At 31.3% G+C, this 21,497-nt stretch overlaps 3 protein-coding genes across 3 annotated transcripts in view; 2 read left to right on the top strand and 1 right to left on the bottom strand.

Moving 5' to 3' along the window:
* The window catches only part of side-IV (sidestep IV transmembrane protein), a 475,641-nt gene that overhangs the window by 196,361 nt on the left and 257,783 nt on the right, over positions 1-21,497 (bottom strand). The window lies entirely within an intron of this gene.
* LOC148180437 (uncharacterized) lies at positions 8,828-9,343 on the top strand. Its single transcript, XM_088049907.1, has one exon. The coding sequence runs from the start codon at positions 8,853-8,855 to the stop codon at positions 9,297-9,299; it is 447 nt and encodes a 148-aa protein (XP_087906033.1). The 5' UTR covers positions 8,828-8,852; the 3' UTR covers positions 9,300-9,343.
* Positions 10,356-10,939, top strand: LOC148180436 (uncharacterized). The gene is made up of 2 exons (XM_088049906.1): positions 10,356-10,379; positions 10,438-10,939. Exon 2 carries the CDS (start codon positions 10,466-10,468, stop codon positions 10,898-10,900), a length of 435 nt encoding a protein of 144 aa, XP_087906032.1. The 5' UTR covers positions 10,356-10,379; positions 10,438-10,465; the 3' UTR covers positions 10,901-10,939.

Below are 21,497 nucleotides of genomic sequence, written 5' to 3'. Positions count from 1 at the left end.
AATCATGCATCATTTCTACATTTTACCCAAAAATTCGTAATTTTTGTAATTTTAGCTATGAAATTTTGGAAAGTTCTTATCTTTGAACTGTGTATTCACTCACCCAAATTTTAGAAATTCCCACTTATTTAGCACCCAAATTTCAAAATTTATAAAAACGTAAACATTTTTAAATCGTTCCAAAAAATTGTAACTGCTTGGGTGTTCAAATTCTACTGTTTTGGGGTAAATATTGTTAAAATGTTGTAAAAAAAATCTGAAACTTTTGTATCGTTTTGAACAAAAATTTCTAAAATTTTAGTTCTATTTGCAAAATAGATAAAAGTGTAAAAATTTCAACACAAAAAGCTGATAAAAAGATTGAGTGCTGATTTATCAAGAAGAACTGTTGCAATTTGTAAATGTTCGAGATTTGATAGGTGATGAAATTAATATTTTTCGCAATTTAATTGTAGTCTCATTTTCAGAAAATTTAAGTTGTTTGTTTGCTGATCATGTCTGACTTAGGTAATTCAAAATACGTAAACAATTGGCTCAATATAGTATATAAAGAGCTCCAATTTGAGGTTCTGTTATCAGTCACATTTGTGATCCCTAATTCAACTAAAGCACCTAAGTAAGTCTCTGTTTAGAAAAAAATCACTTAATTTTGCTATGACATTTTTTTTCTATTTCTTACAATTTTTTTCCCCCTTAATTTGTTTTTAATTTGTACGTATTTTTAATTTTTCTTTAAAACTTCTCTTTGATAGTAATTTTTCTATTATTCTTTTTGTTATGATACAGGGTGATTTTTTAAAAACGGCAGGCGTTGTAGAATTTTTATTTATGAACCGATTTCAAAAATTTAAAAAACAAATTAAATAGTTTGAAATTTCCTATAAACTGATGATTTTAAAAATTTTCTAAATGTTTTAGTATCTTCTGGGCGATACTCAACTTTCTTATTTTAAATTGGTACCCATATTTTTAATATAATATATATAATTACATAATGTGTAATATGTTCTACTTTTACAAAAAATATTTTTAAAAAAATTATCAAAATTGAAAAAAAATTAAGCAATAATAAATGTCAAAAAGCAGCAAATAACAGAAAGGATTGGCAATTTTTTTTGAAATTATTAATAACAAAAGACAATAATAATTACAAATCAGAAAAAACAACTACTTAATTTAAATAAAATACTGTTGAAACGCCATCCCGTTTTTTTAATTGCAAAATTGACACCAACGAGAAATGCATTGTACATTGTAAGGTGTTGTTGTAACGATATTGTGTTATTTGACACCACGCACCTAGATTTTATTAGCTTTTATTGCCTCAGTTTTTTCATTTTTAATATTTTTTTTTAAATATTTTTTTGTAAAAGTAGAACATGTTACACATTTCTGAATCAAGAAAATTAATATCTTCCAAATTATGAAAAAAAATATGGGTGCCAATTTAAAATAAGAAAGTTGAATATCACCCAAAAGATACAAAGACATTTAGAAAAATTTTAAAATCATCAGTTTATAGGAAATTAAAAACCATTTAATTTGTTTTTAAAATTTTTGAAATTGGTTCATAAATAAAAATTTTACAAGGCCTGCCGTTTTTAAAAAATCACCCTGTATAAAGTATGATTGACTTCTCATTTCGAAAATCGAAGTTTCACTATCAATTTGTATAAAGTAGAGCGTTTTTTTTTCATTCAAGGCTAATAAATAAGTTGTTTTTTTTTTAAACACGGTTATTTCCAAAAGTACTTGCTCAATTGTTCTTCTATCAAAAATAATCTAAATTTGAGTTTTTAACAACGCAAAATACTGATTAGAATTTTTTATAAAGCCTTCACTTTGAGCGGCAGGTGTCAGTCACATTTGTGATCTCTTTTGACCAAAACCAAAATTTGAAAATATAAAAATGTAATTAATGCAAAGTATGTCACAAAACTAAAGTATTCAAGTAAAGTTAATCAGTTGTATGTTATCATAAAGTAGGTTATCTCTCTATTTAATGTTTTTCTCCTTTTCTCCTTTTCATTTATTTATTTATTTATTATTATTTTTTTTTTTGTATTAAACTTAATTTTTATTCTATTTGAGGCATAATTATGGTTTAAATTTACATTAAATATATTTTTTTATAATTATTTTGTACTGTTTCTCTATAGACTTGATGTCTTTTGGAAATAAAGAATATTATTATTATTAAAACCCACCTCTAAGAAAGGCGTTTTCTTAGAAAAATCTTTTATTTTCCAACAAATTATTATTTACAGATTTAGAAAACTTGAACTTCAAGATGACAACCTTCTTGAAAGCCATCCTGGTCATCATGGTCAGCGCTAATTTGGCCTTGTCTGGAAAAGTACCTGCGAGAAGTCAAGAGACCCACATCAGAGTTCAAAACTATGCAGATGAAGACATTATTACCACAATTGTAACAGATATAGATGGTTTTGATTGGGAAAACGGTAAAGGTCCAACGGCTAACTTCCAGGACGTCTACATTAAAAAATTGGAGGCGGTAGACAGAAGAGAAGAAGTTAACTATTATGCATCAAACTGTCCGTTTACAATGACTTTGGTATTCAAGGATGGTAAAAGAGAGTCATTTAGAATCAATCAGAAATATGCCATTGGAGATGCGAAAGCTGATTTTCAACGCTTTGAAGGTTCCCGTACCCTCACATATACCAGAGTTGGAAGCAATACCTTACAGATAACTTTCACTGTCTGAGATTGTCTGTTTTATTAATAATACTTGAATTTAACCAAAAGTGTATGTTTGAAAATAAACAGCAGTACCAATATAGTTAAATCACTTTTTTATCAACTGAATTGAGCAAATCGTACTGAATTTTTAAGACTATGTGTACAATATTTTATAAAATAGCTATTTTTGCTATAAAACCTACCTAAAATCCTAAAATCCTATTTTTACGGAGTAATCGTTGCTAATTCCAAGTCCGAAATAGCAGATAAGTTCGACAAAACTTTTAAGGTTCGAGTTACAAACAAAATTTTTGGTTAAAGTTTCCAAAAACTTTTACAATATATACAGGGTGGGCCAACGAAAACGAAACAGAGGCGTTTTGAGGCACTTACTGGTGGAATTTCAAAAAACGCTGAGACCGGTCAATTTTAGTTGTGAGGGGGACACAAAACACACGTATTTTCAACTTTTTGCAGTCAACTGTCTTTGAGGGGTGAAATTAACCCCTTTAATTTTTAAAGATAGGTATAGGCATAGCACTTTTTTTGAAGGCCCGTTGGAGACCTTTACAATGATAAAATTAATTTTTTTATATCTAACCCCTATAAAAAAATATTAGAACTAAACAGTTGCGATGAATTTACGAGGTCCGTCAAGTTTGAGCATCATACATCGCAAAAAAAATTCAAACATGCCATAATTTTGTGCTAATTCTGTGCCAATTTGTGCTGCAATTTTTAAATTATGTGCTCTTTTCGTTTTCGAGTTATTCAAGAAACAAAAATGATGCTCAAACTTGACGCCTAGCATCATATGTCATCAAAATGAATCAAACTAGTCTTATAATTTTGTGCTAATTCTGTGCTAACTAATGGTGCAATTTCTAAATTCTGTGCTCTTTTGGTTTTTGAGTTATTCCAAAATACGTACAAAAAATAGTAGGCAACCCAAAATACAGATTTTAATGAATTTTCTTTGAAGAAGCGTCAAGTTTGAGCATCATGCATCACGATAGAGCTTAAGTAATATACCATAATTTTGTGCTAATTCTGTGCTGATTGATGGTGCAATTTCTCAATTCTGTGCTCTTTTCGTTTTTGAGATATTCTAATAAACAAATTTGAACAATCGTCAAGTTTGAGCATCATACATCGCAAAAGAGCTTAAGTGATATGCCATAATTTTGTGCTAATTCTGTGCTGATTAATGGTGCCATTTCTAAATTCTGCGTTCTTTCCGTTTTGAGATATTTTAAAAAATGTACAAAAATTGTAGGCAACCCAAAATACAGATTTTAACGAATTTTCTTTGAAAAAGCGTCAAGTTTGAGCATCATACATCGCAAAAGAGCTTAAGTGTTATGCCATAATTTTATGCTAATTCTGTGCTGATTGAGGGTGCAATTTCTGAATTTTGTGCTCTTTTCGTTTTTGAGATATTTCAGTTGCGTCAAGTTGGAGACAATCCATACTCCTCTGATATTTCAAATAATTGAAGTAGTTGGTAAATACCTGTTCTAGATATAAAGTCGGAAAACATTTTAATAAAAAATAACTTGTTCTTTACAGATTTTAATACAAAAATATTAATATGCATTCATAAAAACACAAACATTATAAAATATGTCTATAAACGATTCACGATCACGGTTGCTATGAACAAATGAATTTCTAATTAGAAAAAAAAAGATTTTTACGACAGCCATTAATTTGTAGACACATCAGTATCACGAACCTTTATTTGATTTAAACAAAATTATTTTGAGTAAACCACAACATACACATCCATGGTAGACAATTGTGAGATTTTATCAACTTTTTCTTTTAGATCATTGAAGGTTTCCCAAGAATTGTCAAATCTTCGACAATGAGAAATGAAATGTCCCAACGAATTCGGTACACCTGCGCCTTGATATTCGACAACGCCCCTTAAATACCTAGGAACGGAATCTAAATTCAAAATTTTTGGTATTTCAGCTAGTGTTATTCGTTGTGGAAATTCACGATTGTTTACATATTTTGTAGTTTCAATGAAAACGATATCATTAAAAATTCTATTTATTGTAGATTTTTTTCCACAATTTTTACAAAACTTCAAATTTGTTTATTAGAATATCTCAAAAACGAAAAGAGCACAGAATTTAGATATTGCACTATCAATCAGCACAGAATTAGCACAAAATTATGGCATATCACTTAAGCTCTTTTGCGATGTATGATGCTCAAACTTGACGATTGTTCAAATTTGTTTATTAGAATAATTCAAAAACGAAAAGAGCACAGAATTTAGAAATTGCACCATTAGTTAGCACAGAATTAGCACAAAATTTTGGCATATTATTTAAGCTGTTTCGGGATGCATGATGCTTCTTGAAAGAAAAATTGTTAAAATCTGTGTTTCGGGTTGCCTACTATTTTTTGTACGTTTTTTGGAATAACTCAAAAACCAAAAGAGCACAGAATTTAAAACTTGCATCACAAATTAGCACAGAATTAGCACAAAATTATAAGACCAATTTGATCAATTTTTGTGAGTCATGATGCTAGGCGTCAAGTTTGAGCATCATTTTTGTTTTGGTAATAACTCAAAAACCAAAAGAGCACAAAATTTAAAAATTACAGCACAAATTAGCACAGAATTAGCACAAAATTATAAGACTAGTTTGATTCATTTTGATGACATATGATGCTAGGCGTCAAGTTTGAGCATCATTTTTGTTTCTTGAATAACTCGAAAACGAAAAGAGCACAGAATTTAAAAATTGCAGCACAAATTGGCACAGAATTAGCACAAAATTATGGCATATGTTTGAATTTTTTTTGCGATGTATGATGCTCAAACTTGACGGACCTGAATTTACGTACATATCTATCAACATAACCAGGCACGTATTGCACTAAAATACGTACATTTCATTTCAAAAGCAATAGCAATTTTGTATTATTTAGAATAACCCTATCAACAGGGTGGAAATTACCCCAAAGTTGAAAAATACATTTTAACAAAAAAGGCAAAGAAAAAAAAATTATCACTGTAAAGGTTTTCAATGGGCCTTTCAAAAAACGTGCCATGTCCCCTATACTTATCTTTAAAAATTAAAAGGGTTAATTTCACCCCCTTGAAGGGCGTTGACTGCAAAAAGTTGTAAATACGTGTGTTGTGTGTCCCCTTTACAACTAAAATTGACCTGTCTCAGCGTTTTTGGAAATTCCATCAGTAAGTGCCTCAAAACGCCTCTGTTTCGTTTTCGTTGGCCCACCCTGTATATATGATTCGATTAATTACTTGTCTAAAATAGTGCGCTTCAGTTTTTAGTTACCATGCCACCATAATCCATCAGATTGTTCTAAACGTAAAAAAATGGCAATTTTTTGCATAAAATGTAAAATTCGGAAAAAAAAATACCGAAAACGCTAAGAAAATTGTGTTAGGTTTACATACAGACTTAACAATTTATTCATATTGATGTACCTTTTGGATCAAATAAAGTTGTATTGTAATATTGAACCACTATGGTTTATTGTCATGCCAACTTTTTTGAATTGAGACCAAAAAAAATTCTCATTTTAGAAACTTAAAAGAGTCCGTAAAATAGCTCTTTTTGAGAGCGTATTCTAAATGGTATATTTTCGCGTTATTCGCGTTTAAGAAAAAAGACTTATATTTACGATGGTTCAAAAAGTAAGCGTTTTGTGAACAGATTCTTGTACTAGTCAAATTACAAAGTAAAATTATTTAGTTTTACTTAGCACTGCGTTCAATGCCATTACGATAGACATTTTGTAAATACTTGAGATTTTGATCCTTATTGAAGTATTATTTCATCAGAAGTCTCTATTGAGTTGTTTTTCCATTGAAAACAGTTCTAAATAGACATTTTAAGGCCACTTAAAATCACGCAAAATCTTGATTAAGTTGATACATATACAGTATGTTTTTGAAATATTTGTACAAAACAGTTTTGCGCTATTCCAGAAAGAGTATAAAGTATGAAAATCTAATTTTTAAATCAAAAACTGACAAGGTAAAATCAACCCCAATCCACGAACGTTCTACACTATTGGCAAAATACGCACCTGGAATGCAACTCGATCTTGTTACTTTTAAATCAGTGGCTCACAAGCAAATTTGTTGAAATTTTTGTGTAATTAAATTTCGAAGACAAGAAGACTTTAATTAAAACTTTTTTTAGGCCGCCGCGCCGCCCATTTTTAACATTTTGAAGACATGTAAATAGGCTGGAAAACGGCGTTTGGCGGCCTAGGCCTCCAAAAAAGAAACTATAATTAGTTTTTTAGGCGACTTAAACTGAAAATAGAAATTTTAGGCCTCAAAAGCGGCCTAAAAGTAAGTCTTCTGGCCGCAAACGTTTTTGGCCGATCTATGGTGGCGCCATCTATCCATAGTTTCGCATATTACATCAAGATACCGACATTACCCCAATTTTATAATTATTTGGGTAAAATCAAATCGACAAACTGCTGTAAAGTGCAACAAAAACGGGTTGAATTATTGAAAATGAACATGTCTAGCAGTGCTGCTACAACATCAAAAAGCACATTAAGCCTAATTCATACAAATTGTGAAGTTACACATGCCGAAACTGCAAATGTAAAGAAAATATAAACTTTTTTGAAGAATTCATAAATATCAACAATTATTCAGTTGTTATAAATGATTAAATCAATAAATCATAAATAAAAATGAATTAAAAATTAAAAATTAATTGTAAATTTAATGATGCCGCCTAAAAAATCTTGTGTGTAACACGGCCAAAAAGTGCCCTCGCCTTCTTTCATTAAAAATGGGCTCGGCCAAAAAAGACACACTTTTTGGCCTTGGTACACAAATAACTATTATTGTTTAACGGTTAGTATCGCCCTGTAATTTTTTTAATTTTGTTGACTTAAAAAGTAGAGTGAATTACACGTTCTAAAACGCTTTTGGCATCCAAAATAGCATTTTCCAGCCTTCTGATCTAAATAACTATTTTCTTAATAAGCTCAACTTGTGACAAAAAATTACCATACTCTTTTTGAACATGCGTTTAAAAACACCCTGTATAGGTACATTGAGATATAGTTTTATACAAGCTGGCCTACGAAGAATTTATTCGCCCTTTTTTTCAAAAACTACAAATGAAAATTTGAAATTTGAACAGTTGGTAAGACGAATGGAATGAAAATATTCACCTTTTGGTGACACTTTAATATAAAAGCGAATTCTTATCAAATAAAATACGAAAAAAACGAGCAAAAAGAGGGTTTCTCTATCTGCTGTAGTTGAGATGTGAAGTACGGATATTTCTGGACCCACTGGCGACAACTGAAAATTTAATCGACCATAAAATTTGAACTTGGATTTGGATTCAGCGTAAAATTCTGAGTAAAATGGTCCTCACTAATGTAAATTTAGGTCATAAATAAACTAGATATGGACCGAAATAGGTTTTCAGAAGTGAATTTTTAGAGCTAAAACAACTTTTAATGTTTTTGAGTCAATCGAAATAGCAGCCAGAAGTTCATTATAAATTATTTTTTTTAATTCTAATTTTTCTTTATTTTTAATTATCTCTAGTGTCTCTACATTTTAATTTTGTTTTACCTTTTGTTTTAAATACATTCTGTTTTCTTTAAATATTCTAGATACTCTCTGAATTATCTAGCTGGTTATAGACTGCACAAATTTTAATTAGGCATTGGCTATAAAGATCTACCTTTTGATGAATTTGGCCATTGTAGCCATTAAGAGTGAAATAAAGGTCGACTTGTAGAACAAATAAAACACTTAAGTTTGTAAAAGTTTCGACACAACAGGCCAACAAAAAAATTAGATGCCGATTTATCAAAAATAACACAAAGAGTATTGTTGTAATTTGTAAATGCTCGAGATTGTTAAACAAATATTTATCGCAATTCGATTGTTTTTCAATTTTCCAAAAATTTGATTGGCTTACAAAATATGTAAGCAAACTCAATTTGGTATATAAAGACCTCCAATTTGAGCTCCAGCCATTAACACGTTTGTGATCGCTCATTCAACTACAACACCTCCAAGTAAGTCTCTTTATTATACATTAGAAGTATTCAATTGATAATGCAATCTAAATGGTTTTTACAGTTTCACAAAAGCGAACTTGTGTTTCAAGATGTCAAAAGCACTGTTGAGAACCATTCTGTGCGTTCTGGTCACGGCTAATCTGGCTGATGTAGCCTTGTCAGGCAAAGAACCTGTGTACAGTAAAGAAACCCACATCAGAATTCAAAACTTTGCAAATTCAGATATTGTTAACACAATTGTAACAGCCGTAGATAGTTTTGACTGGGAAAACGGTAAAGGTCCAAAAGGTAATTTCCAGGGCGTCCATATTAAAAGAACGGAGGCGGTAGACAGAAGAGAAGAAGTTAACCCCGATGCATCAAACTGCCCGTTTACCATGGCGTTGATTTTTGCGGATGGTACCGAAGATCAATTTAGAGTCTACCAGAAGTACGCCATTGGAGAAGCTGACGCTCATTTCCAACATCTTAAGGGTTCTCGCACCTTGAAGTATGAAAGAGTCGGCGGCAACACCTTGCAGATAACTGTGATTTAGAGGTTGTGCTGTATTATTGACTCGGCTTGTATTAAACACGTTGTAGCAGGTTATATCCAATATATATGTACGTATAAATATAAACAGCAGAGCTTTTATTAACAAATTTTCTATTTCTTCCTATCGCTTGTCAGTTCCCGAGCTGCGTTCCAATTGATTCTTTCCCTTAAGATTGTTTCTATTTTTTTGGTCTTTCTTTTCTGCTCTTTTCTATCAGTTTTTCTTTATGATTCTTTGCAGTTTGTTTAAATTTTTCTACCAAATTCCTCTCAGGTTTTCTGTTTTGCTTTTTTACCGTCTTCATTGCTTCAACTCTAACTTTTTTGTAGCTCTTCGCATTTTTGTATTGTAAACATTTCTTCTATTGCTTTATTTTTAGTTTGCCAATTTGTTTAATTTCTTTATTTGACCAGGCTACCTACTGTATGTATTCTTTTTATTATCCATTTATCGTTTAAATTCGGAGATGTTTTTTTCTCGTTTGAAAAAATCTTGTTGGTTAGCTATTGATACTTTTTCTTTCCCTTTAGTGTTCTTACTGCTTTTATTCTCATATCTTTTCGTAGTTTCTTGTGACTCTGAGATCGTTAAGGCACTTTTTATTTTTTATTGTTATAACGTAATATATGATTAATTTCTCATTCCTAGTTTTTACTTCTTTCGTAATGTTATGCACTGCTTTAGAGTATTTGGTATAATCAAATCTTTGTCAGGAAAAGTTTCCAACAATCAATCAATCATATCTCCTAACAAGTAATTATTATATTCTAAGTAAAAAAGATTCCTATAATACCAGTACAAAACACTTTTCACAATAAAAAGAGAGATTAATTATTATCAATTGATACAAGAGTATTAGACTTATTAGACATTAGACTTTTGCATTCAAGGCTAATAAATAAGATATTTTTTAAAAAAGCGGTTATTTTCCGAAGTACTTGTCAATTGTTCTTCTATCAAAAACAGTTTAAAATTAAAATTTATCAACGCAAAATAATGATTAGAGTTGCATATAAAACCTTCCACTTTGTGCGACAGATATCAGTCTCATCTGCGATCGCCTCTTACTAAAACTCACCAGTAAGTAAGTCTCTTAGCTGCAAACAATCTTTTATTTCTAACAAATTATTCTTTACAGGTTCAGAAAAGTTAACTTGTACTTCAAGATGACAACACTCTTGAAAGCCATGCTGGTTATTATGGTCAGTGCTAATCTGGCCTTGTCAGAAAAAGTACCAGTGAGAAGTCAAGAAACTCACATCAGAATTCAAAACTTCGCAAATATAGATATTATCACCACAATTGTTTCTGATATAGATACTTTTGATTGGGAAAACGGTAAAGGTCCATCCGGTAACTTCCAAGATGTTTACATTAAAAGAACGGAGGTGGTAGACAGAAGAGAAGAAGTTAACTATTATGCTTCAAATTGTCCGTTCACAATGACTTTGATGTTTAAGGATGGTACTAGAGAGTCGTTTAGAATCAATCAGAAGTATGCCATTGGCAAAGCTAAAGCCGATTTCAGACGTTTTGAGGGTTCCCGTACCATCAGATATGAAAGAGTTGGCAGCAATACTTTGATGATAACTTTTCTTTAGAGATTGTCTGTTTTATTGACACTGCTTGTATTTAAACATGTTGTACCTGCTAAAAGTGTAAATTTGAAAATTAAAAGCAGTACTTAGTAGTGGAGCCGCTTTCTTATCAACTAAAATGAAGGAATCGAATTGAACTTTTAAACAGACATTTTTACGTGTACTTTTACATGCAATTTGAGACCATTGGCGGTTTAAAAAAAGACCTTTATATGCGATCGTAGAAAGAAAATTTTAGTGTACAAATTGGTATTTTTTTTATTTAGCACTGCGCGCAAGACCAACACGCTAGACATTTTGTAAATAATTGACACTTTAATCCATATTGTATTTAAGTATTATTTTATCAGAAGTTTCTATTAAGTTGTTTTTCTATCGGAAACAGTCAGATATAGACATTTTAAGGTCATTTGGAAGCACGCAAAATATTGATTAAGCAATCGTTCATGAATCTACGGCTCTGTAAAAAATCATAGTGCACATTTGCAAATTAAAAGATAGGTAGGTATGTATATGGATGTACATAGAAACATATTGCCATACAGAAGTCGATGTATTTTTTCAACATTTTTCTCAAAACCTACAAATTTCTTTGTGGACTTAAATGTGCTAGTAAGAAAAAAAGTGAATAGATAAACCACGAAAGCGTTTTTTCTGCCCCCTTGATATCTAAATTCCTTCAAACTTTTGGATCGCGAAAAAAAATTACGCTGGTATATAAATACTCTTTTGTGTTCACATATACAAAATGTTTATTTTTTGTTTTTTTTTCTTTTCTTCCCAGTTTCGATCAGAAAGCGACTCTTATCTCCATCGTTACTATCCTACTTCCTCTCTAATAAATTGAATTTGTCCGCTGTTGTGATGACAATTGCCCATATACCTTTCGAAAGACAATTAACATGACTTTGTTTTCTGCCGCTTGTTGTGAGCATTTTGACTTGTAAAACGCGTATCTATCTGCGTCTAAACAAACAAAAAAATAAATTTATTTGTGCGTATACACGGTGGTTTGCGAGTGATAACGAGCCTGACCGAACTTAAACTGCAACCCAAAATACATTTTCGTAGCTGTAGTAGTTACTTGATATAAACGTCAAAGTTGTCAAATTTTTCAGAACAATCTACTTATGTTATTGTGCTCTTAATTGACTGCAAAGCATTGCTTTAGGAGAAAAGCCGTTTAACATGGGATTAAAAACTATCGTGAGTGGATTGTTAAAACTCTGACAGTTGTTTTGTTGTAAATATAAATTTGTCAACGAAAGCTATTAAAATGTATTTTGGGTTGCAGTTTGAATTCATGATGGATATGTAGAAAAAGTATAGTTTTATACGCGTAAGAAAAGATTTTTTTCACTCGATTTCTCTTTCGGCTTAGAAAAAATGGCCAATGATCAATTTATTCACTTGTGTAACAATACATTATTCGTGGGATACAAACTAGTGTTGAGTAGTGTTATTTTATCTGGATTATTTTTAAATGTTACGGATATCGGACTATCAATTAATGTCAACCGTTATCTAAAATTTTGGAAAATTATTTAATTGTGTATCTATACTTTTCAATTATTGTTATCGTTTATTTTAAATGTGTCTGACAAGTACGTAAACAGAAATTAATTAAACTGACTTTTTACTATCTCAGGATCTACAATTTTTTCTTTCGTTTTAATTAGATTCTTATCTTTCGCCCACTTTAGGTAGATCGCATTGTAGTGACGAAAAATGACGTGCTTTTGATAAAATTTTCGGTTTAGTTTCAACAGTTTACCTGATTAATTGCTACAATTTTGGAAAAAAAGCCATTTCAACAATTCTGATGATGCTAAATGCTTTAGATATTTTAGTATGTTTCGTTATTGTTCAATTTTTACGTGTTCTAGAGCTAAATTTCAAGATAAATTTAAATCTTTAGAAAAAAATTTTTGAATTATAAAAAAATAGCTTTTTTAAAAAATGCAACTTGGAGAACGACAAGACTTATTGACTTGTCTAAACATGAAACTCCGAGAAATTTGATTGTTTTTTGGCGATTGAAATGAATTTCGAATTGACTCATCGGTCAATTTCAAACTTGCAATAAAACAAATGAATGTGATTTAGTTTTTTATTTCAACTAATTATTTTGCACAAATATTTAGTCCAAGTTAAAATGAATTATCTTGAACAGTTACTAGCAAATAATTATCGTTTGTTCTTGAATACAAAAGTTTACGTGTGCCCTCAGGATGTTGGAAATTGGCATCGGCTTTTCCAATTGCATACTTTTGGTTGACTGAAAAAGTATCCGTGGTGCCATCACTAAACACGAGTGACATAGTGAAAGGACAGTTCTTAGCAAAGTAGTCAACTTCTTCTCTTCTCTCTTCCGATTTTCCTGAAGGGATTTTCACGCCCTGGAAATTATTTGCTGGACCTTGCTTGTCTTCCCAATCGCCAGGGTTTATTCCAGATACAATAGTGGTAGTGATATCTGCGGCTGCAAGATTTTGGATTTTAATGTGAGTTTCTTTACTTATCGCGGGCACTTTGCCGGACAAGGCAAGGTTGGCCAAATTGGCGCTGACCATGATGTAGAGAATGGCTTTCAATAGTGACGACATATTGATAGAAAAATTCGTTTTTCTAGACCTGTAAAAAAATTAGTACTAAAACGGACTGTTTTTATCAGTCTTTCTTACTTGAACGCGAATCTTAGTAGAAGGCAAATGTGACTGATGCTTCGAACTCAAACTGAAAGTCTTTTATATCAAACTTTTATATCAGTTAATTAGATCTTTTTTCGATGACTATCTACGTACTTAAGAATCGCGACGGGAATCAAGATTTTTGATAATACGCATTGTTCTGAGGTTGCAATTAAAAATAATTAAAAATATTAATTTAATTGACTTTCAATATACAAACAATTAATAATAAATTTAAATTAGGGTCCATTTTTAATCCTCTAGTTTATCTCAATTTCATAATTCTAAAATACATTTTCATCTTGAGAGAATTATTCTATGTAAAGCGATTATTTGGCACTTTAATTTGTCATAAAGTTTACTTTTTTTATACGTTTTTTACCTTGTTATTTACATTTGACACTTAAAATTCTCACAGTGCGATATTTGTATAACGCATTTTAGTCGACAAACCATCTAAACTAGAATTGACAATATTATAAATTTTGCTTGGAAATGCCAATAATGTTTGCACCAATTTAAAAAAACAATTTCAAGAAGAGGCTAAAGCGCCAAATAATTTAAATAAAAACAATTCGGTATACATTCTAGATGAGCAATGAGATTGACCCCTTAAAGGGGTCAATTTCAAGTTATGTAGTGACGTCGCTAAAGGTGTTTGCGACGTAGCAACGCCAATCACATCACGGCTACCTTAGCAACGTCAACAGACTTGAAATTCACCCCTAACTTGATAAAACAACATTTTTTCCTCAAATGTTGAATACAATTTGCATTAAATTTAAAATGACAACTAAGATATTTTTGCAACACATTTGTACTGAATAACAATTAAATTAGCGGTTGATTTCATAAACTCTCACAATTAGCTAAAAATTACTAAAAATTTTTAAGGCCATACGGCGTCAAAACTATCTGTGATAAAAAACAAAGTTTAACGTCAGCTTCTAGAGCTTTGTCAACTATAAGCGTATGCAAATTTTCAAAATTTTATCATTAAAATTAGAGACAATTTTGGGGGTGGACACAAGTGTTGCTGGATTCTGTATAGAGTAATTTTTAGGATAAGATAAAAGAAGAAAAATATTCCGTAATAAACGAAGTACATGTAAACTTGAATGAAACTGTAACAAGTGTTAATTACGATAATACCGAAAACAACAGACTCAATCATTGATTATATCATTTTGTCATTATCAGGTTTCTAAAAAAGTTCAATTGATGAGAATAATTGAGATGAATATCTAACTTTCAACTGATTCGGAGAACTAGTTAAAAACAAATTAAGAACTATTTTCTAAATCTGGTAGAGCCTTTAAAGTCTTAAACTATAAAAGTAAAAGTTCATACCTAATCATAAATAGTATCTATAATTATAAATTGAACACGTCGGTCGCTCCCACGAGTTTTGCTATGACCTTCCGGCAAGCGTGCTGTACATTTTATTTTTTGTGTACTTTTTACAATCATGTTGTTATGGAAAAAATATTTTGGTAATGTTGTCAAATATATGTAGGTATTAACTTTATCACTAAGCACTAAAACTGAAAAAATTCAAACGATTATTAAGATTTCAGTAGGTCAAACTATAATCGGCAATCTTAGTGATGACAAATTCGGTAAAATTATTATTCCTAAGTTTTTTTCTCGGATAAACACTTAAAAACAATACGCACTTAGATATCGATCTAAAGATTGTAAGGATTGTCGCAAAGGTCCAAGTATCTTGACACACATCGCAAACGCGATAAAAATTGGCAAAATTTGGTATAAAAGACTTCTAATTTGAGTTCGAAGTATCAGTCACATTTGTGAAAGCTTTCTAGTAAAATTCGCCTTCAAGTAAGTAAGACTGCTAAAAACAGTCCGTTTTAGTACTAATTTTTTTACAGGTCTAGAAAAACGAATTTTTCTTTCAAGATGTCGTCACTTTTGAAAGCCATTCTCTACATCATGGTCAGCGCCAATTTGGCCAACCTTGCCTTGTCCGGCAAAGAGCCCGCGATAAGTAAAGAAACTCACATTAAAATCCAAAATCTTGCAGCCGCAGATATCACTACCACTATTGTATCTGGAATAAACCCTGGCGATTGGGAAGACAAGCAAGGTCCAGCAAATAATTTCCAGGGCGTGAAAATCCCTTCAGGAAAATCGGAAGAGAGAAGAGAAGAAGTTGACTACTTTGCTAAGAACTGTCCTTTCACTATGTCACTCGTGTTTAGTGATGGCACCACGGATACTTTTTCAGTCAACCAAAAGTATGCAATTGGAAAAGCCGATGCCAATTTCCAACATCCTGAGGGCACACGTAAACTTTTGTATTCAAGAACTAACGATAATTATTTGCTAGTAACAGTTCAAGACAATTGATTTCAACTTGGACTAAATATTTGTGCATAATAATTAGTAGAAATAAAGAACTAAATCGCATTCATTTGTTTTATTAGAAGTTTTAAATTGACCGATGAGCGAATTTGAAATCCATTTCAATCGCCAAAAAACAATTAAATTCCACGGAATTTTATATTTAGTCAATTCAAGAACTCTTGTTCTTCAAATCACATTTTTTTGAAACCTCATTTTTTAGTTTTTTTTTCAAAAACTGAACGTATAGAAAATTCCACAATGCGAGGTTCAACTTTATTATAAAAATTATCTCCAGAACATGTGGAAATTGCTTGTGGCTTGTTGCTCTTGATTCCAACGACAGAAATTTCTGAATAGAAATTATAGTATGTAAACATGCAGGGTGATTGTAAAATAAAAGCGGAAAAAATATATTACAGCTTATTGTAACTGAAGGAATTTGGCAGTTTTTTTTTTAATAACTGTCTCAGTTTTAAGAAAAAAATAAAAGAAATTGATTCCAATTTTCATACTACGCCAATGATTATTAAGAATCCTAAGGTTACTGTGCATATCAGTGGCGCCCAGTAAGGTACGAATTTTGGAATTTTTATCTTTACCTTAAAATTAATAAAATTCACTGAAAACGTCTTCTACGTATTTCCGTAAAGTCGTGATTTATTTCCGCTACTATTTTAAAATCACTATATATAACACCATTAGATAACAAAAAATGTAGCAAAAGTAAAATATACTATAAAAGTTCACATTTAAAAAAATATCGGAATTAGATATTTACATTACAAATGCGGAAAGTGCTGAATTCCGCACGAATACAAAAAAGACACTTATTTCTGACAAATTTGGTTGAGCCTTTCATCTCGTAAAAAATAACCAATTATCTCACTCCTGTAACAATATACTATTTGCGGGGGGCAAAACAGTGTTGTTACAGTGTTATTTTATCTAGATAATATGTAATGACACAATCAGTAAATCTTGATCTTGAAAATTTTAGGAACTTATTTGATCATCTACACATTTCAATATTGTAATCAATTAGGATTTTAAACGTTCCTGAGAAGTACGTAAACAAAAATTAATTAAACCGACTTACTATCTTAAAATCCACTACAATTTTTTTAATACGGCGCTTTTGTTACCTTATCTTTCTACTAGTAAAAAGTTATCAGCCGTCGCATTAGTTGATTAATTAATTTATTATAAAATATTTCGAAAATTTACGATCAACTTAGTCAATATTTGTTATAGTTATAATACATATTTTACCACGTTAAGATTTTTGCAAATTAGTATTTTCTAATTTCACCATGTTGCTAAAAACTTGGCAATGCCTTCCTTTGTAATGGTTTTAAGTCAGTTTTTTGCAAAAGTGTCATTCTAATTTTGGTCCCAAATCCACTTTTCTTGGTGAAAATCACAAGATTACAAATTACGACGGTTAGAAGGATGTGAAAGTGGATTTTTTCTAGTATGGCTCTGGTTAGTCAGATTGTGTTTGACCGCAATGTCGTGACAGTAAATTACGTCTTTTTGATAAAATTTTCGATTTAGTTTTAACAGTTTAACGTTTATATTACATGGCTGTTCAATTGTTAGACTTTCGGAAAAAAACCACTTCAACAATTCTGATGGTGCTAAATGCTTTAAGATGTATGTTTTATCATTGTTCAATTTTTACGTGTTCTAGAGCTAAATTTCAAGATAAATTTAAATTTTTGGAGAAAAATTTTTAAGTTATAAAAAAATAGATTTCTTAAAAGATGCAACTTGGAGAACGACAAGGCTTATTGACTTGTCTAAACATGAAACTCCGAGAAATTTGATTGTTTTTTGGCGATTGAAATGGATTTTGAATTGGCTCATCGGTCAATTTAAAACTTGCAATAAAACAAATAAGTATGATTTAGTTCTTTATTTCAACTAATTATTTTGCACAAATATTTAGTCCAAGTTAAAATGAATTATCTTGAACAGTTACTAGCAAATAATTATCGTTTGTTCTTGAGTACAAAAGTTTACGTGTGCCCTCAGTATGTTGGAAATTAGCATCGGCTTTTCCAATTGCATACTTTTGGTTGATTGAAAAAGTATCCGTGGTGCCATCACTAAACACGAGTGACATAGTGAAAGGACAATTCTTAGCAAAGTAGTCAACTTCTTCTCTTCTCTCGGCGGAAGTTCCTGCAGGAATTTCCACGCCCTGGAAATTATTTGCTGGACCTTGTTTGTCTTCCCAATCGCCAGGGTTTATTCCAGATACAATAGTGGTAGTGATATCTGCGGCTGCAAGATTTTGGATTTTAATGTGAGTTTCTTTACTTATCGCGGGCACTTTGCCGGACAAGGCAAGGTTGGCCAAATTGGCGCTGACCATGATGTAGAGAATGGCTTTCAATAGTGCCGACATTTTGAAAGAAAAATTCGTTTTTCTAGACCTGTAAAAAAATTAGTACTAAAACGAACTGTTTTCAGTCTTACTTACTTGAAGGCGAATCTTAGTAGAAGGCAAATGTGACTGATGCTTCGAACTTAAATTGAAAGTCTTTTATATCAAACTGAGTTACTTTTTATCGCGTTTGAGACAGTTGTCAAGCTAATTGGACCTTTTTTAGATGACTATCTAAGTACTTAAGAATTGCGACGGGAATCAAGATTTTTGATACGCATTGTTTTGAGGTTACAACTGAAAATAATTAAAAATATTAAATCAATTGGCTTTCAATTTACAAGCAATTAATAATAAATTTGAATTAGGTTCTATTTTCAATTCCCTAGTTGTGTAACTGATTGCTTCCACACAAAATGGTTGTAAAAGACTACATTTTTTATATTCTGAAACAAGCGGTTTAGCTCAATTTCATAATTCTAAAATACATTGAGAATTCTTCTATGTAAAGCAAATATTTGGCACTTTAACTTGTCATTAAGTTTACATTTTTTTTCATACCTTGTTATTTACACTTGACACTTAAAATTCTCACAGTGCGAAATTTGAAATACGCATTTTAGTCGACAAACCATCTTAACTAGAATTGACAATATTATAAATTTTGCTTGAAAATGCCATAAATGTTTGCACCAATTCTTAAAAAAAAAATTGCCAAGAAGAGGATAAAGCACCAAATAATTTAAGTGAAAACAATTCGGCATATATTCTAGATGAGCAATGAGATTGACCCCATAAAGGTGTCAATTGCAAGTTATGTAGTGACGTCCCTAAAGGCTTCCTTAGCAACGTCGCTAAATAGCGACGTCGCGAACAGACTTGAAATTGACCCCTAACTTAATAAAACAGCATTTTTTCCTCAAATGTTAAATACAATTTGCATTAAATTTAAAATGACAAATGAGATATTTTTAACACATTTGTACTGAATAACAATTAAATTAGCGGTTGATTTCACAAACTCTCACAATTAGATAAAAATTACATTTTTAAGGCCTTGCGGCGTCAAAACTATCTGTGATAAAACACAAATTTTTACGTCAGCTTCTAGAGCCTTGTCAACTATGAGCGTATGAAAATTTTCAAAATTTTATCTTTAAAATTAGAGACAATTTTGGGGGTGGACACAAGTATTGCTGAATAGAGTAATTTTTAGGATAGAATAAAAGAAAAAAAAATTCCGTAATAAACGAAGTACATGTAAACTTGAATGAAACTGAAACAAGTGTTAATTAAGATAATACCGAAAACAACAGACTCAATCATTGATTGTATCATTTTGTCATTATCAGATTTCTAAAAAAGTTCATTTGATGATAATAATTGAGATGAATATCTAACTTTCAACTAATTCGGAGAACTGGTTAAAAACAAATTAAAAACTATTTTCTAAATCTGGTAGAGCCTTTAAAGTCTTAAACTATAAAAGTTAAAATTCATACCTAATCATAAATAGTATTTATAATTATCGAGTTTCGCTATGACCTTCCGGCAAGAGTGCTGTACATTTTATTTGCTTTGTTCTTTTTACAATCACGTTTTTATTGAAAAAATATTTTAGTAACGTTGTCAAATGGTAGGTTTTATGGGTTTATTACAGCCTTATTACAGGGTGTCCCAGAACTCGCGCCCCAGAGAGCAAGGGAGGGTGCCGACAGCAATACAGATGGTAAATTTCAAAACAAAAATTGACTAAGTTTTATAGTATTCAAGAACTGATAACAAGTTAACAACCAATCCCAAAAGCTTATTCGAGAAGTGGAGTAAAAGGCCATCCCAATTTCCTAGGCAACGAGAGTCTAATGTTTAACTGACCAATGGATGATAGTGTGTGTCCATAGTTACCAATTTTCAAATTCTGTTCAGCTTCGGGATTGGCCACAGTTTTTTTGTCTTATCTCGGTTATTTTTGGAGTTAAAAAATTATGGTTTCAAAATATTGGTTCAGAATTGTTGCCTCCATAAGCCCTTTCTCTCTGGGGCGCGAGTTCTGGGACACCCTGTATATGTAGGTATTAACTTTGTCACTAAGAAATAAAACTGAAAAAATTCAAACGATTATTAAGGTTTCAGTAGGTCAAACTATAATCGTCAATTTTAGTGATGACAAATTTGGTAAAATTATTATTTCCAAGTTTTTTTCTCAGATAAACACTTAAAAACAATACGCACTTAGATATCGATCAAAAGATTGTCAAGATTGTCGCAAAGGTCGAAGTAATTTGACACACATCTCAAACGCGATAATAATTGGCAGAATTTGGTATAAAAGACTTTTCATTTGAGTTCGAAGTATCAGTCACATTTGTGAAAGCCTTCTAGTCAAATTCGCATTCAAGTAAGTAAGGCTGATAAAACAGTTCGTTTTAGTACTAATTTTTTTTGCAGGTCCAGAAAAACGCATTTTTCTTTCAAGATGTCGTCACTATTGAAAGCCATTCTCTACATCATGGTCAGCGCCAATTTGGCCAACCTTGCCTTGTCCGGCAAAGTGCCCGCGATAAGTAAAGAAACTCACATCAAAATCCAAAATCTTGCAGCCGCAGATATCACTACCACTATTGTATCTGGAATAAACCCTGGCGATTGGGAAGACAAGCAAGGTCCAGCAAATAATTTCCAGGGCGTGAAAATCCCTTCAGGAAAATCGGAAGAGAGAAGAGAAGAAGTTGACTACTTTGCTAAGAACTGTCCTTTCACTATGTCACTCGTGTTTAGTGATGGCACCACGGATACTTTTTCAGTCAACCAAAAGTATGCAATTGGAAAAGCCGATGCCAATTTCCAACATCCTGAGGGCACACGTAAACTTTTGTATTCAAGAACAAACGATAATTATTTGCTAGTAACAGTTCAAGATAATTGATTTTAACTTGGACTTAACATTTGTGCATAATAATTAGTTGAAATAAAAAACTAAATCACATTCATCTGTGTTATTGCAAGTTTTAAATTGACCGATGAGCCAATTCGAAATCCATTTCAATCGCCAAAAAACAATCAAATTTCACGGAGTTTCATGTTTAGACTAGTTTTGTCGTTCTCTACGAGTAAGTTGCATTTTTAAAAAGCTAATTTTTTATAATTCAAATAT

Source organism: Gnatocerus cornutus, chromosome 1 (assembly GCF_029298725.1).
Source record: "Gnatocerus cornutus isolate USDA-ARS CGAHR chromosome 1, icGnaCorn1.1, whole genome shotgun sequence".
Taxonomy (NCBI): Eukaryota; Metazoa; Arthropoda; class Insecta; order Coleoptera; family Tenebrionidae; genus Gnatocerus; species Gnatocerus cornutus.
This window is presented reverse-complemented; position numbering and strand designations above follow the sequence as displayed.